This window comes from Silurus aristotelis, assembly GCF_946808225.1.
Source record: "Silurus aristotelis genome assembly, chromosome: 23".
NCBI lineage: Eukaryota > Metazoa > Chordata > Actinopteri > Siluriformes > Siluridae > Silurus > Silurus aristotelis.
The window spans coordinates 9,595,796-9,614,229 of NC_139596.1; the positions used below are offsets into that span (position 1 = coordinate 9,595,796).

Sequence of the window (18,434 nt, forward strand, 5' to 3'; positions counted from 1 at the left end):
TGTCAGGCTAGGGTGAAAGAAATGACACCAGCTGTCTTCCTCTTTTGATAAGTTTAGCTTCAGGGTTCACTGTTTGACTGACATAGGAGTATAATGTTCCCTTCATACCTCACTGTGACCTGGAGAAGGCTCCAACTCTCTCAGATCTGACCATCCGTATCTGACATTGAGTGCATTGTGTTTCTGGGTGGAGAGCTCAGTGCACACTGGCCTAAAGGTACATTCCTGACTCGAGAGCACTGTTTGAAACACAAACCCCCTTTGTACCTAGTGGACTTACTGAATCTGCAAACGTTAGCATCGGCAGGTTCATTTTTTTCATTGTGCTCGTGTGAGAACTTGCACAATATTATTTTTACACAAGTGCAGGCATACCATAATTTTCCATTTGCATGCATGGCTACAGTTCATATCATGGTATAGAAATGACTTGCCTAAAAGCTGCTTCCAATTGTCCTTTTATCTATTTTATAGATATACCAAGTGGAAAACTGTGCCAGAAAGGATCACTTTCAAACATTTATTCATCTTTCCTGCATGAACACATTTCTTTTTTTTTTCAGTTGAATCTTTTATAGTTAAAATGACCTGGAGAGCGCGATATATATACTGTATATATATATATATATATATATATATATATATATATATATATATATATATATATATATATATATATATATATATATATATATATATATTTTTTTTTTTTTTTTTTAACTTTTCTCATTGAACAACTCATTGATTTAAATTAAATGCAGTACATCTTTTTTAACATCTTTAACAAAAAAATATTGTGCCTGAGACTGATACCAAACCAGTTGTTTTGGAATAACAACTGGCCAACAAATGGGATAAATGCATACCTAGTAAAATAAACTTGTATGTATTAGATATTATCATTCTTAATATGGAGTAATTGAATTGTTGTGTAGTGTTTCAAACTATTATAAATATATACAATTTTAAATAGTAGAGAGTTAAAAAGTAGGAAATAACCATATTAATAATTAGAATACAAATAATCAGAAAATAAGTGAAAAAGACGAGAGAAAGGGAATGAAGAAGATGAAGAAGAAGAATGAAGAAGGGGCAATAAAACTGTGCCCTACTCTAATGACCACTGTGAAAGTACTGTTTAGGTTTTCTGTGACATCCTTCAACATCCTTTAAATACATTTTTAGGGATCGTATGTACTTGGATGATGGAATAACAAATTTGTAGACAAGTGCAAACTTTTAAATCTTATACATGAAGGCGCCATATTATCAGATGCAGACAGGAAAATGTTACAGCATTTTTCCACAAAGAAATTCTAAATGTCTTTTGCGAATATGACATCTACATTTTCCCCTCTGATATAATTAGGAGATTTCAGGAAGCCAAAAAGTATGAGTTCTGACACTGAGGACTTTATGACCAAAAAATTTTTTATAAAAAATAACTACTAATACACAAAACTAAACTAAATTCCTCAATGCCTATTTCCATGCTTTACTTTGAGATATCCATTCATGAAATGAGACGTGTGGAAGCAAAGTCCTGCTGATTCTACTAATCACTACAATGTGGGTTAGAATAAAAAAAAATCGGCGGTCAGGATAATTTATAAACTCTCTCTCTCTCTCTCTCTCTCTCTCTCTCTCTCTCTCTCTCTCTCTCTCTCTCTCTCTATCTATCTATCTCTCTTTCTCTCTCTTAGCCACGCCTCTTGGTCTCCTCTTTATCTGCCTTTGAGTTCGCCCTCTTGCACGCCCACGGTGACGTCGGCGGTGACTTCAGATCATGCCTTGGCCAATAGGAACCACGGAAACTTCAGTAAGCTTGGAGGTGGATAAATCCGAGAGGCCGTGGTGGAGGATCTGATCCGCGACTTCAGCGCGCTGCACTTCTCTTGTTTGTTTTTGTGCCGTTGTAGTGTTTATTTTCCCCACGCGTACTTAATGAAGGATGAGAAACCCACTTCCCTGAAGGATTTTTTCCCCCTCTTCCTTCTCCGGTGCACGAGTTGTGAGTACTAAAGAAGGCGCTAAACTCGGACGAGGTCAGTTCGGCGGAGAGGAGGAGGAGGAGGAGGAGAGGAGAGGACTGAGCCAGCGAGTCGGTGCTGCTTCCACTGGGACGGACGGCGTTCTGGACTGCGGACTTTCTAAAGTGTGTGACCATGGACCACGGACGTGTTTTATAGAGTCCAAAAACGCACATTTTGCTGAACAAAGATTCACTTCTCAAAACTCCAGGCGGAGTTAAAGTACTTCTCGGGAAGCGCGACATGGTTTAAAAGCCAAAACGGAGCAGCGACTCTGAACCCCCCCTCCCGACATGGACGCATGATTGGACAGCTCTCGCCTTGACGCCAATGGCGAGGATCGCGCGGTCAGCCCGGGTGCCCGGCTCGTCCCCGTGGCCGCTCGCCTGCGCGCTCCTGTTTCTCGGCACTTGCGTGTGCGCGGGCCCGTCGTCCGGTCGCGCGCGAGGCCGTCTCGTGTGCTGGCAGGCGATCATGAACTGTCAGACAGAGCCCGAGTGCCACTACGCGTACGGCCAGTACGTGCGCGCGTGCGAGCCGGTGCTGAACGGCCGGCGCCGCTCGTGCCCGAGCCACTGCATCGCGTCGCTTGTGCAACTTAACCAGACTAAAAGCGGCCCCGCACTGGAGGACTGCAGCTGCGCGGACGACCATGTGTGCCGCGATACCAAGCGCGCCATCGAGCCGTGCCTGCCACGGACCAGCAGCATGGGCTGCACGGAGGCGCGGCGGCAGTGTGAACGCGACGGACCGTGCCGCACCGCCATGAGTGACTACCTGCAGCACTGCGGTAAGCTGTTTAGCGGCGCCACGTGCACGAGCGCGTGCCGCGGCGTCATCGCGCATATGCGCCGTCTGCCCAAGGCGCAGCTGCTCGACACGTGCGTGTGCGACGGCGCCGAGCGCACCATTTGCGAATACGTTAAAGTGAGCATGCACACGCTGTGCTTCGGCAGGCCGCCTGTGGTCGACGATGAAGGATCCGGCGGCTATATCGACGAGTACGACGATGATGAGGATGATGGAGAGGACGGGCCGGAAGACAGCCCGATGAGCTCGGGGACGCGCTTGCGGTACTTACGCGCTCTTGTCGTGCTTGCATCCGTCTTGGCATTGTTACGGTTTTGATTGAAATGCCCCACCTGTTGCTCGATCAATGCATTAGACGTTTCCTCACAACACAAGTTTCCTCCTTTCTGAATAATAAGAGGAAGAGCCTTTCTTCATTTCCAAGTCCTTATACGGCATTGCATTCACCTTTGATTATCTATGCAAATGCACTGTTCATGAACTAAAATGGACATCAGGAGCTATGACAGTTACACTATTTATTTCTGCGCAAGATACTCTACCTGGATGTGAAACGACAGCCTTCCCCAAATAAATAAGCTCAGTCTGACACTACTGCCTTAAACAAGACTGCCCACAGAGAAATGCAACTCTGACATGGTCAAGCAACACTTGTTGACAGAAAAGAGCAATATTGTATATACACCACGAAAAAAAAAATATTTTGTGAAATAGACTTTTTTAACAATGCAAAGATTAAAGCCGATAGCTTAGCACTGCCATTATAAAACTGCACAGCAAAATCTCTTAAAGGAAATTAATTCATACCAGCTGGACTTTTATTGACACTGCTGGTGTTGATTCTGCACAGTGGTTGTTAGTTAAACATCAGGGATTTTGCTGCGTAGATATGTGAACTATTTTATATAAAGTTGTGATTGACTGCGAGGATGAATAACATTTCTATTAGGAATGGGTTTGGAAAGTGTTTGCCATGCTGGACTAAATCACAAGGTGATCCAGTGCTAGAGTGTTTGCTCAAAAGGACTGAACATAAGCATTTTGGCAGACTACATGTGCATCATAGGATAGGAAGCAATATTTTGTATCATAAGATGTCTATAAAAAAACGAAGCGCGATTCCAGCTTTAAAGGAAAGCCGGTTATTTTTGTTGTACCGGATTTCCATTTAAAATAATAATAAAAAAAGAATGTACAGTGTAAATAGATTTTCAGAGAAATTTTAATTGTGATATCTAAGATGAATTATGAACTAGAAAAATGTCTAAATCCACTGTATGACTGCCTCAGTGATGTACTTTTTATAGAAGGCATAAAAACAAAAGTACAAAAACCAAAAAACGAGTGTGTGTAATCTGTTTTCCCGGCTTTATGGTCTAATTAAATGCTATTCGTTGTTGTTACAGGATTGTTTCTGTCTTTGACAAACTCCACTAAAGCTACAAACTCAGAAGTGTGTTTGAGGAAAAGATTAAGGATGTTACACACAGACAGAGACAAACACACACACACACACACATACAAGCCGCACTGATAGTCTTGACTTTGCAAACAAAAGTGTTTGCTTACAGCCTAAAATCTGCCATTTGGATGAAGTTAGAACGTAAGCCTAAAAAGTGAATGGCTTCCCCAGAGGCACGCATGCGGTGACCAGACCAGTATTTGTTTACTTTCCAATCACTCTGTTTGCTTAACAGCCTCCGTCTGCACGCTGTGGCCGTGAACAAAGTTAACCTCTGCCCATCCGAAAGCCAGACAGTAGCATTGCAACATGATACACACTACAAATTGTGTATACACTTAGTATATTTATTCTGCACATGTTGCAGTGCTACAGCTCTTCTGCTCCATGGCTAATTGTAAGGGTGGGTGGGTGGGGGGGAGTTAGCTTGACTTTTGAAGGCCAAGAGTCCTCACTGGGAAAAGCTGTTGATGTGGTTTGCCAAGCTGAGCTCATCATGTGGTGTAGGTTAATGATGGTTATTTTCAAACTCTTCTAGCCATAAGGAGCATGAATGCACTAGAAGTTTCCCAAGTCGCATAACCGAAAAAAAGGTTGCATGTGTGTCTGATTTCAAATGGTTTGATTAGATTTAGCATCAAAAACATGTCTTTAACAGACTTTAAGATACATATATTTTTAAATAGTCTCCATTTGTTTTTGCACATTCGCAAACCAGGAAGAGCGTTTCCACCCTCAGGACGCTTCACCTTGTTAAAAACACTGGCCTCTTCATTCTGTCCCTCTCATTGCTGCGGGCTTCAAAACAGGGCGATTGCTGCAAAATGGTTTATTAGAGAAGAGACAAGAGACCTTCAGCATGCTCAATGTGGAAGAAGTCGAGTGGCACTTTTGTCATGGTAATCTTAAGCACATAATAGCCGCATTTGCACAATACGCAGGCGCTTCATTCCTCCGAGGCTTGCTGACACCTCTTCAGAGTTGAGCTGCGGGGTAGCATGTGGGAAAGATCCGCTCACCCCTCACTCCATCCACACACTCCATGTGGGCTCTCGCGCTCAGTTACGACCCCATGTGAAAAAAGGGGGCCCAGCATGCTACATATGAAATAATGAGATCAGGCCTCGGATGGGCGATGGGCCGGAACAACTGGAAGCGAGCAGCTAAGCGAGAGTGGGGTGATGAATACCAAGATGGATTTTTGTGCTATAGTTTTCATTATAGCTCCAGAGTGGATAAGAACGATGGATGGAAAGGGGGTATGAGGCAACACTCGGTGCTTCATCTCTGAGATATAATTCTAGCCTGTGAGGCGCTGGATAATCTTACCATTCCATAATACACTCTGGCACGAGAGCTGGACTGTGATCAAATCCACCTTGTCTTTATAAATGCATTTACTTGGATGTGAAAAGTAAAACCAGTTCCTAAATCAGCACATTGTGAAGTTTGTTAAATGTAGCACTTAGAAGAAGAGCCAATAATCTGAGTAGACTGCTGTTTTAGATGATATAATATAACAAATCCTCGTACAAAAACATGAGGATATGAAATGTTTTTAAAACAGTAATGTAATAATGTAAATATACTGTACATCAGTAAAAATTGAGGGAAATGATTAACACATCATACCACAGCACTGTTAAATTCAAGATTCAGATTGGTTATAAAGTGTTTATTCATTTTCTATAACAGCACCTCTCACAGTATTTATAATAAGCGTATATCGAAATTAACATATATGAAGATGAGTGAAGTTTTCTGTGGGTTTCTGTAAAGTTTTTAAGATGGTGAAGTTTTCTGTGGGTAGATGCTTACTTAGCATTTTTGGAAGGTCTGCCTTCACTTTGTCTGCATTTTGTTTAATGCCATGGGAAGGCCTTTAGGACAGAGTACATTATACTTTGCAGTTACCCAGTATTATGATAATGAACTAATGTTTTATTGACGTCAAAAGAAAATAAGAAATGCTGGTTAGGGAGGGACTGTTAAAAAAACCAGTATAACATAAATGATAACTGAAACTTGTTTCATGAAAGTTCCACAACATTAACCACAATGTGTCATTCACTGAAACATCAAAATGCTTTGCTATAAGAAGAAATAATCAACTTATAACATCTTATAACATTAAGAAAAGTCCAGAGTGTATAATACCCGAAATTGAATAATTTAGTATGAAGAATGTGTCAACAACCCTTCTGCATTTAGAAATTTCCCCACTTTGGGACGAATAAAGGTATATCTTCTATGCATATAAACAAACTATTATGTTTGATCAATAACATTTTTGATAGTCAATGAAAGAAATACAGGACTCACACATTTACACCTAATAGCAACAAAAAAATGTTAAATGTTAAATGTTTTATCATGGTGTTTATGGTAGTTTTCCTTACTAGTGTATATTAGCAGTTCATATACTACAGTGCTCAACTCACTGGCTGCATTTAAAAGCATCTTTTGTCTGCACCAAGTTTTTGTCCAGCAAATCAGTTTTTAAGTGCACCATTTTGAAAATGCCACAGTATGGACTAAGAGAACAGTTAAGTGACCCACAAAATGGTGGACGATTGCCAGTCTACACTTTCACGTGTCTTTGCAGCTTTATAGGTGCACACATATATGCTTTATAGTTGCAATCTTTCTATTTAGAAAACTTTTCCTCAACTTGCTGCATTAAAATTCATTTCATTGTGGATGAGAAAAAAACAGCAGTTTTCAGATCTAGTCTGATTATTGTTTAAAACAGGTCTCACTCTATAAGCTCTGGTTCAGTTCACAAACAAGTATAGATGCATTTATGAGGCATACATGACACTGGTGTGCAAGCCTCAAGTGGTAATGAGAAATAAGTATATAAAGTTATCCTGCTCCTCATTGCTGAGAGCATTAGTTATTAAAATGTGCTCTCAGAGCAGAAATTGGCTGGTCATTTAACCACACCAAAAACAATACTTTTGGCTGTGAGAACATATTTTATTGAGTTCAAAACATTTGCTTGTTTGCTTTTGCAGTCACCCTCCTGATACTGTGATTAGTCTGATAGTGATTATGCATTCGAAAAAAAAATGGTGCCTTGTAAGATGACTATTCCCAATAGAGCCCTAGTGATTAAAGGAACTACAAAGTTCTCAAGCAAACATTAGAACCTTGTTGATAGCCATAAATGTAGCACAAAAGTACAACATGAAAATCTGTTAAAATAGGTTCTGGCAATTTAAGATACAATGTAGCCATTGCATCATAGTTATAAGAGACCTTTATTATTGTTTTGAATAATGAACCAAACCTGCCTTTCCCTCACTGTGTTTTCAATTAATTCTTGGCAGCACTGGAGACACTGAAGTCCCAAAACCATTTGCCTCTACTGAAAAATATGGAAAAACTATAGGGAAGATCACAGCGGGTGATTATAAATCATGGGGGAAATGTCACGGTATTTTTTGAAGTAATTATTTTTGACTACATTTTTTTTCTTTGAGGATCATACTTTTACAGATTAGTTTGAGATTTCTAGCATTGGTCTTTTATGTAGGTTTTATGAGGCGTTAGTGAAAAAACAAGTCTGCTTATATGATCAAAACAAATATGCAGTGAAATGGAAAGTTATTTGGATAGGATTTAGGGTAATCCTTGAATGTTAACATAGGTATTTAATGGAAAGAGTGCTGGAAGGGCTCCCTGCCAACTCTCTCCTTAAATTTTTTTTCTTTAAATTATTAGTGAAGACTGGATTGTTTGCAAAGTCTTGGGAGCTGAGATTGATGTCATGTTTTATTAGATTTATTTTAACGCTTTCATAAGGTCTTCTATGTTAATATATATTCACATTCAAGGATTTTGAAGCATACCCCTCTGTGAAGGAAGGAAGCAAAGTAAGCTTTAAATGTTTGGAACTCACTAAATAGTAAAAAAAAAAAAAAAAAAAAAACACAAAAAGAAAAAAGAATAAAAAAGGCTTTTTTTCGACTGGCTGTTCTTTTCAGCAACCTTTTGCGCTTGACAGCCAAAATCGGATTTTTTTTCCCTATCTGAGCTGCCACTTTGATTCCATCACGGTAGACCTCTGTCAAGTTCACGGCTCTTTGAAATGAGGAAAAGCACATCAGTACAGCCTCTCAGGAAGGGGTCCAGATCCTTTGCCCAGGAAAAAAAACAGGATTAAAACAGTCACAAAGAGTTCACTTACCTGAGTGTTAGGAAAGAGAAGCTTTCACAATATTTGTGCCATATATGGTTATAAATATTGTGGCTTGTGCGTTTGTTAGAGTGGATGTAAACATGCATGCACTCTGCTGAAGTGGTGCGAGTTTTGTTTATTCTAGAGGTAGATAGAGAATACCATGATAATACCAAAGAAATAGATTTAAATGTCATCCCTTATTGGTGAGTATACAGTTTCTTCAGTCGATTGTATAATATGCTTGATTACTGTAATTATGTATTGGGGAATTAACCTTCAATCTGAAATAAATGGCTGTTATTCTTATGCTAATATGTTCTTTTTATATATGGATATTTTACAAGTTATAATAGAAAGCTGTGATGCGCATTTAAACGTATCTGGCAACATCGTTTTGTGTGGTGTTGCACCACACAAATACAGGTAAATCACTGTACAGTTGGAAGTCACGTATACCTCATTCAAGACATGATGAGTCTTGCTACTCTTGCTGACCCTGATTTTTAATGAATCATTTAAAAAAGAGTACGGGTGCCTCCCCCTTAGCACAACTAATCTAAAATCACTATAACAGGAGGTGCAAGGAGAGAGCGAGATTCTCTCCAGCAGGGAATAATGCCTGGCAAAGTTTGTCCGCTTGTTTTCGTTCAAGAGGATAAAGAGGTGATGGAGGGGAGAGGTGTTTTTTACTAGCACCGAGCATGGCCCCTTTTTCTCTACCGCAACAGCCATATAATTCCCCTGTCAGGCAGGGGAGGAGAGCCAGCAAGGGAGAAGGGTGGTTTTGGCCAAAGCAATGGCCCTGATGAATGAAGGAGAAAGCAGCAAAGAGGCCGCAATGAATATCAACCATTGAGTTTGAGAGAGAGCCCTGATCTTGCAACGCTGCTGAAGCAAATAGGCGTTAGTGGGTGGTCAGTTGGTTTTTGTTGTACCTTTTTTTATGTGGATAGGATATCACTCTTCTTGAGCTTTAACAAATAAGCTGTCTTTGATGTAAAGCATAAACTTGAATCAAGTGAAAGCGTTTTGAACAGTCAAAACCAAAACTATCAACATCGTTCAAGAGAATGGGCAAAATGGAATACAATTTTCACAGAAACAAATTGATATTATAATAATTTTTTTTGCCATGAGTGGATATAATAACTAGTATTATCTTTTCAAATAATTGAAATAAGTTGATAAATTAGGTTAAAAAAAAATTGAAAGAAGATAAAACAGTATAGCTGATACTTGGGCTTGTAATATCAACTATTAGATACAACAACTCATTAACAACAAGCTTTTTGTTACACGAAAGCACCCTGTACTTTTTTGAGTGAGGTGTAAGGAAAACCTATAGCTCAGTGTAGCCAAAGGAGAAACTGATGGATATTCAAATGTCCAATTTCAATCTTGGGAAAGAATATGCAGTTGGGAAAGATGTACAAGAACATTGGGGTGCACCTAAATAATAAGTTCAGCTGGATAAATGCGATGGAGGTAGTATACAAAAATGGAAAAAGCAGACTCTAATTTGGAAGGTCTGAGCTTTTCTAGGTTGTCAGGTTCTGCCAAGCTGAGGTAAAGAGAGATATATTTTATGAGTTTGCGGGTTTGGGATGTGATATGAATGCATGATAACAGGTGATACCAGCAGTCAAATACTAAATACCAACTAAATAGATCATTGGGACTGACAAGACCTTTTTTTTTTAGAATTGGTTGTTTAAAATTGATTTATGTTTATTCTGTACAAATCTCTCTCTCTCTCTCTCTCTCTCTCTCTCTCTCTCTCTCTCTCTCTCTCTCTCTCTCTCTCTCTCTCTCTCTCTCCCTCTCTCTCGTTCTCTCTCTATACCTGCCTATCTACAATACAAGCCCAAATCTACAAGTTGGGACACTGTGTAAGATGTAAATAAAACAAAATGCAATAATTTGCACATCCTATAAATAGTCAAGTCAAGTCAAGCTTTTTGTTACACGAAAGAACTCTGTACTTTTTTGAGTGGGGTGTAAGAAAAACCTATAGCTCAGTGTAGCAGACTCTACAAATACTCGTTCTTTTCACAATAAAACAAACAAAAAAATATCTTAAATGTGTAAACTGAGAATATATAATATTTTAAGGAAAAAAATAAGGTCAATCTGTATTTGATGTCTGCAACAGGTCTCAAAATGTTTGGGACAGGTCCAAGTTTACTACTGTGTAGCATCAGGTCTTCTGTCCAAATACATCTGGGAACTGAGGAGACAGTTGCATAAGTTTTGGGAGAGGAATGATGTCCCATATGTGTCTGATACAGGATTCTAGCTGCTAAACAGTTCTGGGTGTCCTTTTCTTTGTGTTTATAAATGTTTTGAAAATTGTGATAAGACTCTTCCACTATGAAGTCATGCTACTGTAATAGATGCAGTATGCAGTTAGCATTGTCTTGCTTAAATATCCAAGGCCTTTCCTGAAAAAGACATTTTCTGGATGGACGCATTTGTTGCTCTAAAACCTGTATATACCTTTTAGCATTCATTGAGCCTTTCCAAATGTGCAAACTGTCCATTCCATAAGCACTAATGCACTCCCATACAATTAGAGCTTTGGCTTTTTGAACTATGCGCTGATAACAAGCTGGATGGTCCCTCTCCTCTTTAGTCCAGAGGTCCATGTCCATGGTTTCCCCCCAAAAAATAAAACTTCTATTAATCTGACCAAAAAACAGTTTTCTATTTTACCTCAGTACATTTTAAATGAGCTTTGGCCCAGAGAGGATTGTGGATTATGTTCATTCATGCCTTTTCATGTTAGAGATCTAATCTGCATTTGTGGATGACATGGCAAACAGTGTTCACAAACAATGATTTCCGGAGGTGTTAATAAACATTTCCACATTTGCTACATTTCCTCAGTGTAAACATTTGAAGGCATGTGGTCCAATTCAACAGACGAGCTACTATAGCTCACATTGCTGAAGAAGTTAATGCTGTTAACGCTTGATGGGTCAGGACAATTTTGGCAACAAAATTAGGCAGGTGGTCATGATGCTATGCCTAATCAGTGTGCATTGTACACAGTGTCATAACTTTTTTGTAATTTGGTTTGTACACCCATGTGTGCAGATATAGTTCTCCTTTAGCTGTTCTCTTCTGAGAAGGATCCACCAGATGTTGGAATATAGCTGTTGGGATTTAGGATCATTTAGCCACAAGACCAGTAGCAAGGTTGGATATTAATGCAGAGCAGGAGGCTTGGCACATAGTTGGCATTTCAGTTCATCCCATAGGTGTTGAGTGGGGTTCAGATCAGTTCTTTGTCTACCTGTGTACTTGCTTTAAGTACAGTATTATTTATTGAAAATATTGATGTGATTAATATTACACATGAAAAACATATTACAATGTTTAAACTGGATTTTATTGAACAAAATAACAAAAATATTCTAATAAATTTCTCAGACACTACTTCTACTACTTCTGCTAAGAATCATCATCATCTTTATCATCATCATCTAGAATATATGCTGTTCATTATAAAAATATTTTCATTATATAAAGTCTTATTTCGTTCATGTGTGCAACAATCCATAAGGTAAAATATAGGAAAGACTAAGAGCTCAACTAAAAGCTTCAAGAGCAAAATCATAATCCATCCAGCTGCAGGACAAATAAACTCTCCCACATTCAAGCCAAACAAGTGCACACCCTAAAGAGGAAAGAAGGAGTGAGAGCAAGTGTAATTAAGAGGCAAAATGATCAGAGGAGTGCTGGTAAAGGAGTGCTGTGTGCGCATGTGTGTATGTGTGTGAGTTACTTAACATTGCCCAAGTGCAAGACCCCTCTCAATTACAGCTGCACAATACCTCACTCTGACCCTTCACTTTGCCATTAAGTCCATTTACCAACACTGAATACTTCAGCCAACAGTGAACTCCAAAGGCCTCCAGTGGACTGTGCAGAGAAAAGAAGAACGAGAATGGGAAAATATGGAGGGAGAGAGAAAGCCAGAGGCCAAGAGAAGGAGGGGTAAGACAAAAAGCTGCTGACACAAGGCATAACTTCATTTCCACGGTGGCAGGGCAGCTGGGAGGTGCAGTCTGCTCTGGAGGCTATTCGGACTTCTATGGCTCCTCTGACCCTGAAGAGCGACCCAGTCTGCATTCTGGACAAGACTAGTTCACTTTCTAGGCCTGACCCAAAATTTTGGTCACATGTTGTGTCAACATACTCAAAAATTAATTAAACCTAGCATTTATAAATCCATAATTACTTACAATACCTGTGCATGAAAAATTGATGTATGTGTTGGTTTATGAGATTCAAATCCAAACAACCAAAAATAAGCTGTTTTACTTAAACTGTTCTATTGTTCCAACTACTTTTTTTTTAAATCTTACAACAATCCTATGGCAAAAATTGAGGAAATGTAAAATATGTTTGAAATCTCATGGCACATTTTTAATGCAAATTTTTTTATTTTTTTTTTAATTCAATAGAGTTTGGGTTTATATCTGAGTTCGAGTTTAATGCCACGTGGCACTGTGTGCTCTAGAAGTGTCATTTATCAGTCCTTCATTACTCATTTCCTTGATAATGATGCAGAACAGTAGCTGAGCTGCTCACATTTCAAGAACTAACACGTTTAAAAAGGTTTTATACCGTCACTCCTTCAGTCCTCCAGTCAAGAAGGCACTCGACTTACAATCTGGTATAACACTGAATGATTAACTAAGTACAAAATCAATTCAGTACAATAAAGTGGAGTGGAATAACAACAACAACAAAAAAAGAGTGAGTGTTGGGGGGAGGGTGGGTGGGGGGGTAGAAAAGCTTGAACAGAATAAATAATGAGACCCAAGCTGAGGAGTTGTTAAGAGTTAATAGTCTCAGAGAAACTGAATGGGGGCTGGGGCTCACACTCTATTAAGCCGACCCCCAGGGCCATCGGCCAAATTGCACCCAGTTGTTGTCTTGAAAGAATTCATCCTTCAGACATTCAGTTTGCCCCATTATGTTGTCTCTTTTCATGGCTAAGGACATGCAGGAGTATCCAAGGTCTAAAGGAATCAGTACAGGGTGAGAGTGAGAGAGAGCAGGAGAATGAATGGTCATAAATATGTTGAATTGGTGCGCGAGTTTAACTGGCTTTGTGTAGCAAACACAAATGATCCTTCAGAGTAATTAATTAATTCAGCTAAGCTATTATGCACTGATGCAGCTTCCAAAGACAAGAAGAAGTGATATGTTTCCCATGGAGAGTTCTCTTTTTTCATTTTTGTGACAAGTATATTTGGTGAAGGGTGTGTATGAGCACTTGTGTGTGTGTGTTTTATGAACACCGAGTCATAAGCTCTGGATAGTTATACAGTTTTGCTGTAAATGTTCAACAGCGCTGCACAAATCACCAACATTTATTTAGCAGAAAAAAAGGTATGTAGTGTATTGTTTTAGATCACGTCAGAAGTCTGCAAGAGATCAACATTGACAATGTTCCTGATGATCCACAGTCATCCAATGTTCACAAAAATATTAAGCATCACATTCAGTATTGTTGGAATTTATATCCTTACTGTAAGCTTTATGCTTTGTTTTGTACTAGTGTCCCAAACCTAATTAACACCAATTATACTCAGCGAGTGTACATTTAAATATATGTCAAGATATCATATTCAAAACCAAGCTTACAATAAAAAAAAATTACAAAATAGTACAAGTTGATATTTCTCAAAAACACTTGCTCATGTCAGTTCTCCTCTTCAGAGCCTTAATAAAACCATAATCATAAAATATACATTATATTAGTAGTATATGGGCCCCTACATTTTATGTATCTACTGTGTATATTTATGTACATACAAGTGTCCTGTTGTGACATTTTCTTAAAGGCCTTCGATATATTTGACTTGATTTAATATATTTGAAGGTAATATCAAAATTTAGGACTAAATTTTTTTTTGGAAAACTTTGCTCTTGTTATGTGCTTTTCTCAGGACTTTTATTTAACATACTTAGTACTGTTTGCCTTTACTCTTCTTAACCTGTATAGTGTAATGACTTATAATCCTACTATCCGGTGTCACCCAGTGGAGGACAGGATCTCTTTGAGTCAAGGTTACTTTCTCATGTCATCCTTAGGAGGTTTTTTTTTTTTTTACATTTACCTCTGGCATACTCATTAGTGATCTAAATCTAATCTGAATTCTAGTAAAGCTTCATTCTGACAATGTCTATTGAATTGAAGTCCATTCAAATGCATTTAACAGCACTATAGAAAATAGTAATAGATACTGAGAATGAGACAAGCAAAAAAAAGAAAACACAGCACCTTTACAGTCCCTTCTTTTTCTTAGCCTGCTCATAGAATACCAGATGTTTTAAGACCAAGAAAACAGACTTTCCAGGAAATATATGTGCACTTTACGATATGGACATCATCATAAAACTGCTAAGGTAGCATCATGCATGGCTATGCAAAGAGCCACAAGTATATATGTCTCATTTATACCTCTAAACACAGACAGAAACACCAGCATTCACTTTTAGAGGGAACCAGCTGTCTTGAATCACTCCTGGTCCCTGTGGACATCCCTCTTTCATGCTTCCTCTCCACCATGTCGATCCTTTCTTCCTCTCTTTCCTATCCCTCCCTCCTGGCCCACAGGACCCAAAATAACACCCTATTTGCGCTCCAATTTCACATTCCTCTAAGGCAGGCCTGATTAAGTAAGACAATGTTTTGACTCTGGCCCCTATTGTGTTTTTCCCCTGTACACAATTCTGCTCCATTACAGTTTCCGTGGATTTGTTTAATTTGTCAAATCTTTCATAAAGACGAAGCAAAAATCTTGTTATAGATAACGACCATTCTTTATAAAACAGTGTTAATCCCATAATATTGTAGTATTAGCATATAAATGTTGCTGTTTGTGAAATAAATCGATCTAATTTCAAGAAATATTAATGCTATATATCATTAAATTATTTATTCAAAGCCTTGATGACGTGACTTTGTTTTTGGGAGTTGGGAGTCCCTTTCATTAAACCTGGAGTTGAACATGAATTTCTTTTTCTTTTTCAAACAGTCTGGTCAAAGGTAGATCAAGATCAATGAACTAGAGATGTGCTCCCTGAACTCGTTTGTTGTTTTTTTTCCCCCTTGTTTATCTTTCTAGCCCTGCATGGCCCTATCAGGTGAGCTAAGTGGGTGCCCTTATATTGCGCTGGCTAAAGTAAAAAAAAGCATGGGGGAGGTTTAGGAAGGGAGGGAGCAACAGCTGTTGCTTTCACAGAAACTTTTTTAACCTCCATCATTTTGCCAAGCTGTGGCCAAAAGTTAAAAGGTCCCCGTCGCCTTAGAGATGACCCTTGATCTTATTCCTTCCCCCACTCGCCCACTCATTCTCTGTTTTGCTGTTTCTCTCTCTCTCTCTCTCTCTCTCTCTCTCTCTCTCTCTCTCTCTCTCTCTCTCTCTCTCTCTCTCTCTCTCACTCCTACAGGATGGGTATTGGTTTACAGGTTCACACTGGTCTCTTGAGCAGCAGATCTCTGTGTAAAAGCTTCCAGTCCTTCATTATAGCACGCTGATGAAGGACAGCGCTGGAATCCGGTGCAATCACTCTGCTGCTGACCTCTTTCAACACACCTGATGGACGAGTGGACGGAAGGCAAAGAATTTTAATCATAGATTCCTGACATCCCGTCTGGGCTTCTGTTACAAGCCACAGACTCTGAGCCAGGTGTGTGTGAGTGAGTGTGTGTGTGTGTGTGTGTGTGTGTGTGTGTGTGTGTGTGTGTGTGTGTGTGTGTGTGTGTGTGTGTGTGTGTGTGTGTGTGAGTGTGTGTGTGTGGTTTTTACATCCTTGGATATCAGCGATCTGTGCCAATACTGTTTTATTACACTGAATCAAGTTACACATAGTGTGAAGAGAAATATGGCCAATCTACAGTGGATGGTTTTAGTCATTATAAAACTGATGATATCAATATAAACATGGCCCCCATACTTTAAACAATAAATGTTGTAAATTCTTAGTTATTTACTGGCAAACTGAGTTTCCAATATAGCATTTTAAAATATTCACTAAACAACCTTAATATCTTATGACTGTATGAAGTAACGCATATCCCAATAAAGCTGGTTGATGCAAGATTACAGCTGAGTGGAAGGTCTTTGCTAATCACTGTGATGTAGGGATTTGAACATCTGATCTGTGACTCAAAAGCCTCAACCAATAATCCACCAAAATTACAGCACAAGCGCACCACAGCAATCTTGCATCGATTTAACTACTAAATTAAGGTTTTAAGTAACAGTTTTAAAAAAGGCTTCTAATCAAATCCCAACAAGGCAAACTGTCTTGACTGGGTCCTTGTGCATACTGCATCAACCAGAAGAGCAAATGTGCTGGGTTATGTGTTATTTTATATTACTTATGATATTACAGTACATTACTTGTCAGTTTCCCAGAATGCCAGAACATTGCTGTAAAATTGACACTAATGTTTTTGCAGTGAAATCACCAACAATTGCTATAATTTTAGCCACATTTATAAAACATTCTCACACAAGAGCACGGGTCAGGAATTCTTGTAAAGCTATGAATCTTCTGAAAAAAAAAAAAAACTGGAGACACAAGTCATTAAAGCTTGTTAGCTATGCAAACTGGCAAGATGCCCCTAGTTAAGAGGCTCCCAATTAAACTGCAATCAATTCGTTGTCTTTTAGACTTTCTTTTAAAGCAGGCCAGCATTAATTAAACCGAGGCCTGCTGAGACAACCAATTAGCTCCATCGCTTCACTGCAGCTGCCGTCTGGCTGTAATAGGTGAGCAATGGAGAATTTTTAGTGACTTTGGGGCTTAAACGCATCATTTATTCTAATTCCATATGACTGAAATTCACTTTTAGATGGTTTTCTGAAGCACTTTGTGTTAAGTTAATACATTAAACTAAACTAATTCTGTTATCACCCTACATGCATTTCTAAATCAAGATAATAAGTAGGTAATGTGCAGTCATGCTTCTATCATTATTAACATTTAGTTAATAATAAATAAAGTTTTAGGCATGCAAAATATGCTTCACATTTTACATGCAGTAAGGTTTCAGAATATAAATCAGTTATTCTGAACAGATTATGTGCTCTGAAAAGGAAAATAGTATTATAATAATTGTATTTAAAAGACATCTGGTTGAGATGAAAGGAATGTTTTGGGACTGGGATCCCAAGAGATGCTGCAAACAAATTATACAGACCAAGCCTGAGTTGTAACAATTCATGAAGAGATGAACACGCAGAACTCATTTCATACATTTAGAGGGCCCAAGGTGAGGGAGGCGAGATTGAGATGGTTTGAGCATGTGCAGAGGAGGGACATGGGGTATATCGGTAGGAGAATGCTGAGGGTGGAGCCACCAGGAAGGAGGAAAAGAGGAAGGCCAAGAAGGTGGTTTATGGACGTGGTGAGGAAAGACATGCAGGTAGTTAGTTTTAAAGAGGCAGATGTAGAGGACAGGGGGGGTATGGGGACGAATGATCCACTGTGGCAACCCCAATGAGAGAAGCTGAAAGAAGAAGACATCCTTAGCGACTGCTTGGTTTAAATAATGCTAGTAGCTTGTTTATATTTTGGGAAATGGAATTTGCAGAATTTGTTAGAAAATATTACAATAACATACAAACAAACATATGTACCACTCATGTGAGAGTAAAAGGAAGTCATTGAGACACCTTGTGACAAATTAGTGACTTGAGAAATATAGCTGAGGTTAAGGAATGCTTCTCTATAAGATTCAGAAGAATTATAGCACAGTTGCACCACATTGTAGTTTAAATGCATAAGCTACTTGCCCTTTGGTATGACCAATGATTACCATTTTTTTAAATAGTTACTCCCTGTAATTATTTTTAATTATATATATGGTATGTAGTCTGACTATCTTGAAATTCTTTTAAATAATTCTGGCACATGG

At 38.9% G+C, this 18,434-nt stretch overlaps 1 protein-coding gene and 1 long non-coding RNA gene across 2 annotated transcripts in view; both read left to right on the top strand.

Annotated features, from left to right (window-relative positions):
• Positions 1-1,759: 1,759 nt before the first annotated feature.
• On the top strand, positions 1,760-4,241 carry gas1a (growth arrest-specific 1a). The gene has a single exon (XM_083527053.1). It carries the CDS (start codon positions 2,361-2,363, stop codon positions 3,156-3,158), a length of 798 nt encoding a protein of 265 aa, XP_083383179.1. The 5' UTR covers positions 1,760-2,360; the 3' UTR covers positions 3,159-4,241.
• A 4,396-nt stretch (positions 4,242-8,637) lies between these two features.
• Positions 8,638-18,434, top strand: part of LOC310718324 — a 37,616-nt gene continuing 27,819 nt past the window's right edge. Inside the window, exons 1-2 of the long non-coding RNA XR_014531101.1 lie at positions 8,638-8,691; positions 15,959-16,198. This is a non-coding gene — a long non-coding RNA (uncharacterized lncRNA). The remainder of the gene's footprint in view (positions 8,692-15,958; positions 16,199-18,434) is intronic.

What these genes read in the sequence shown, in the direction of transcription:
- gas1a (XM_083527053.1), top strand. Translation starts at nt 2,361, where the DNA reads ATGGCGAGGATCGCGCGGTCAGCCCGGGTGCCCGGCTCGTCCCCGTGG.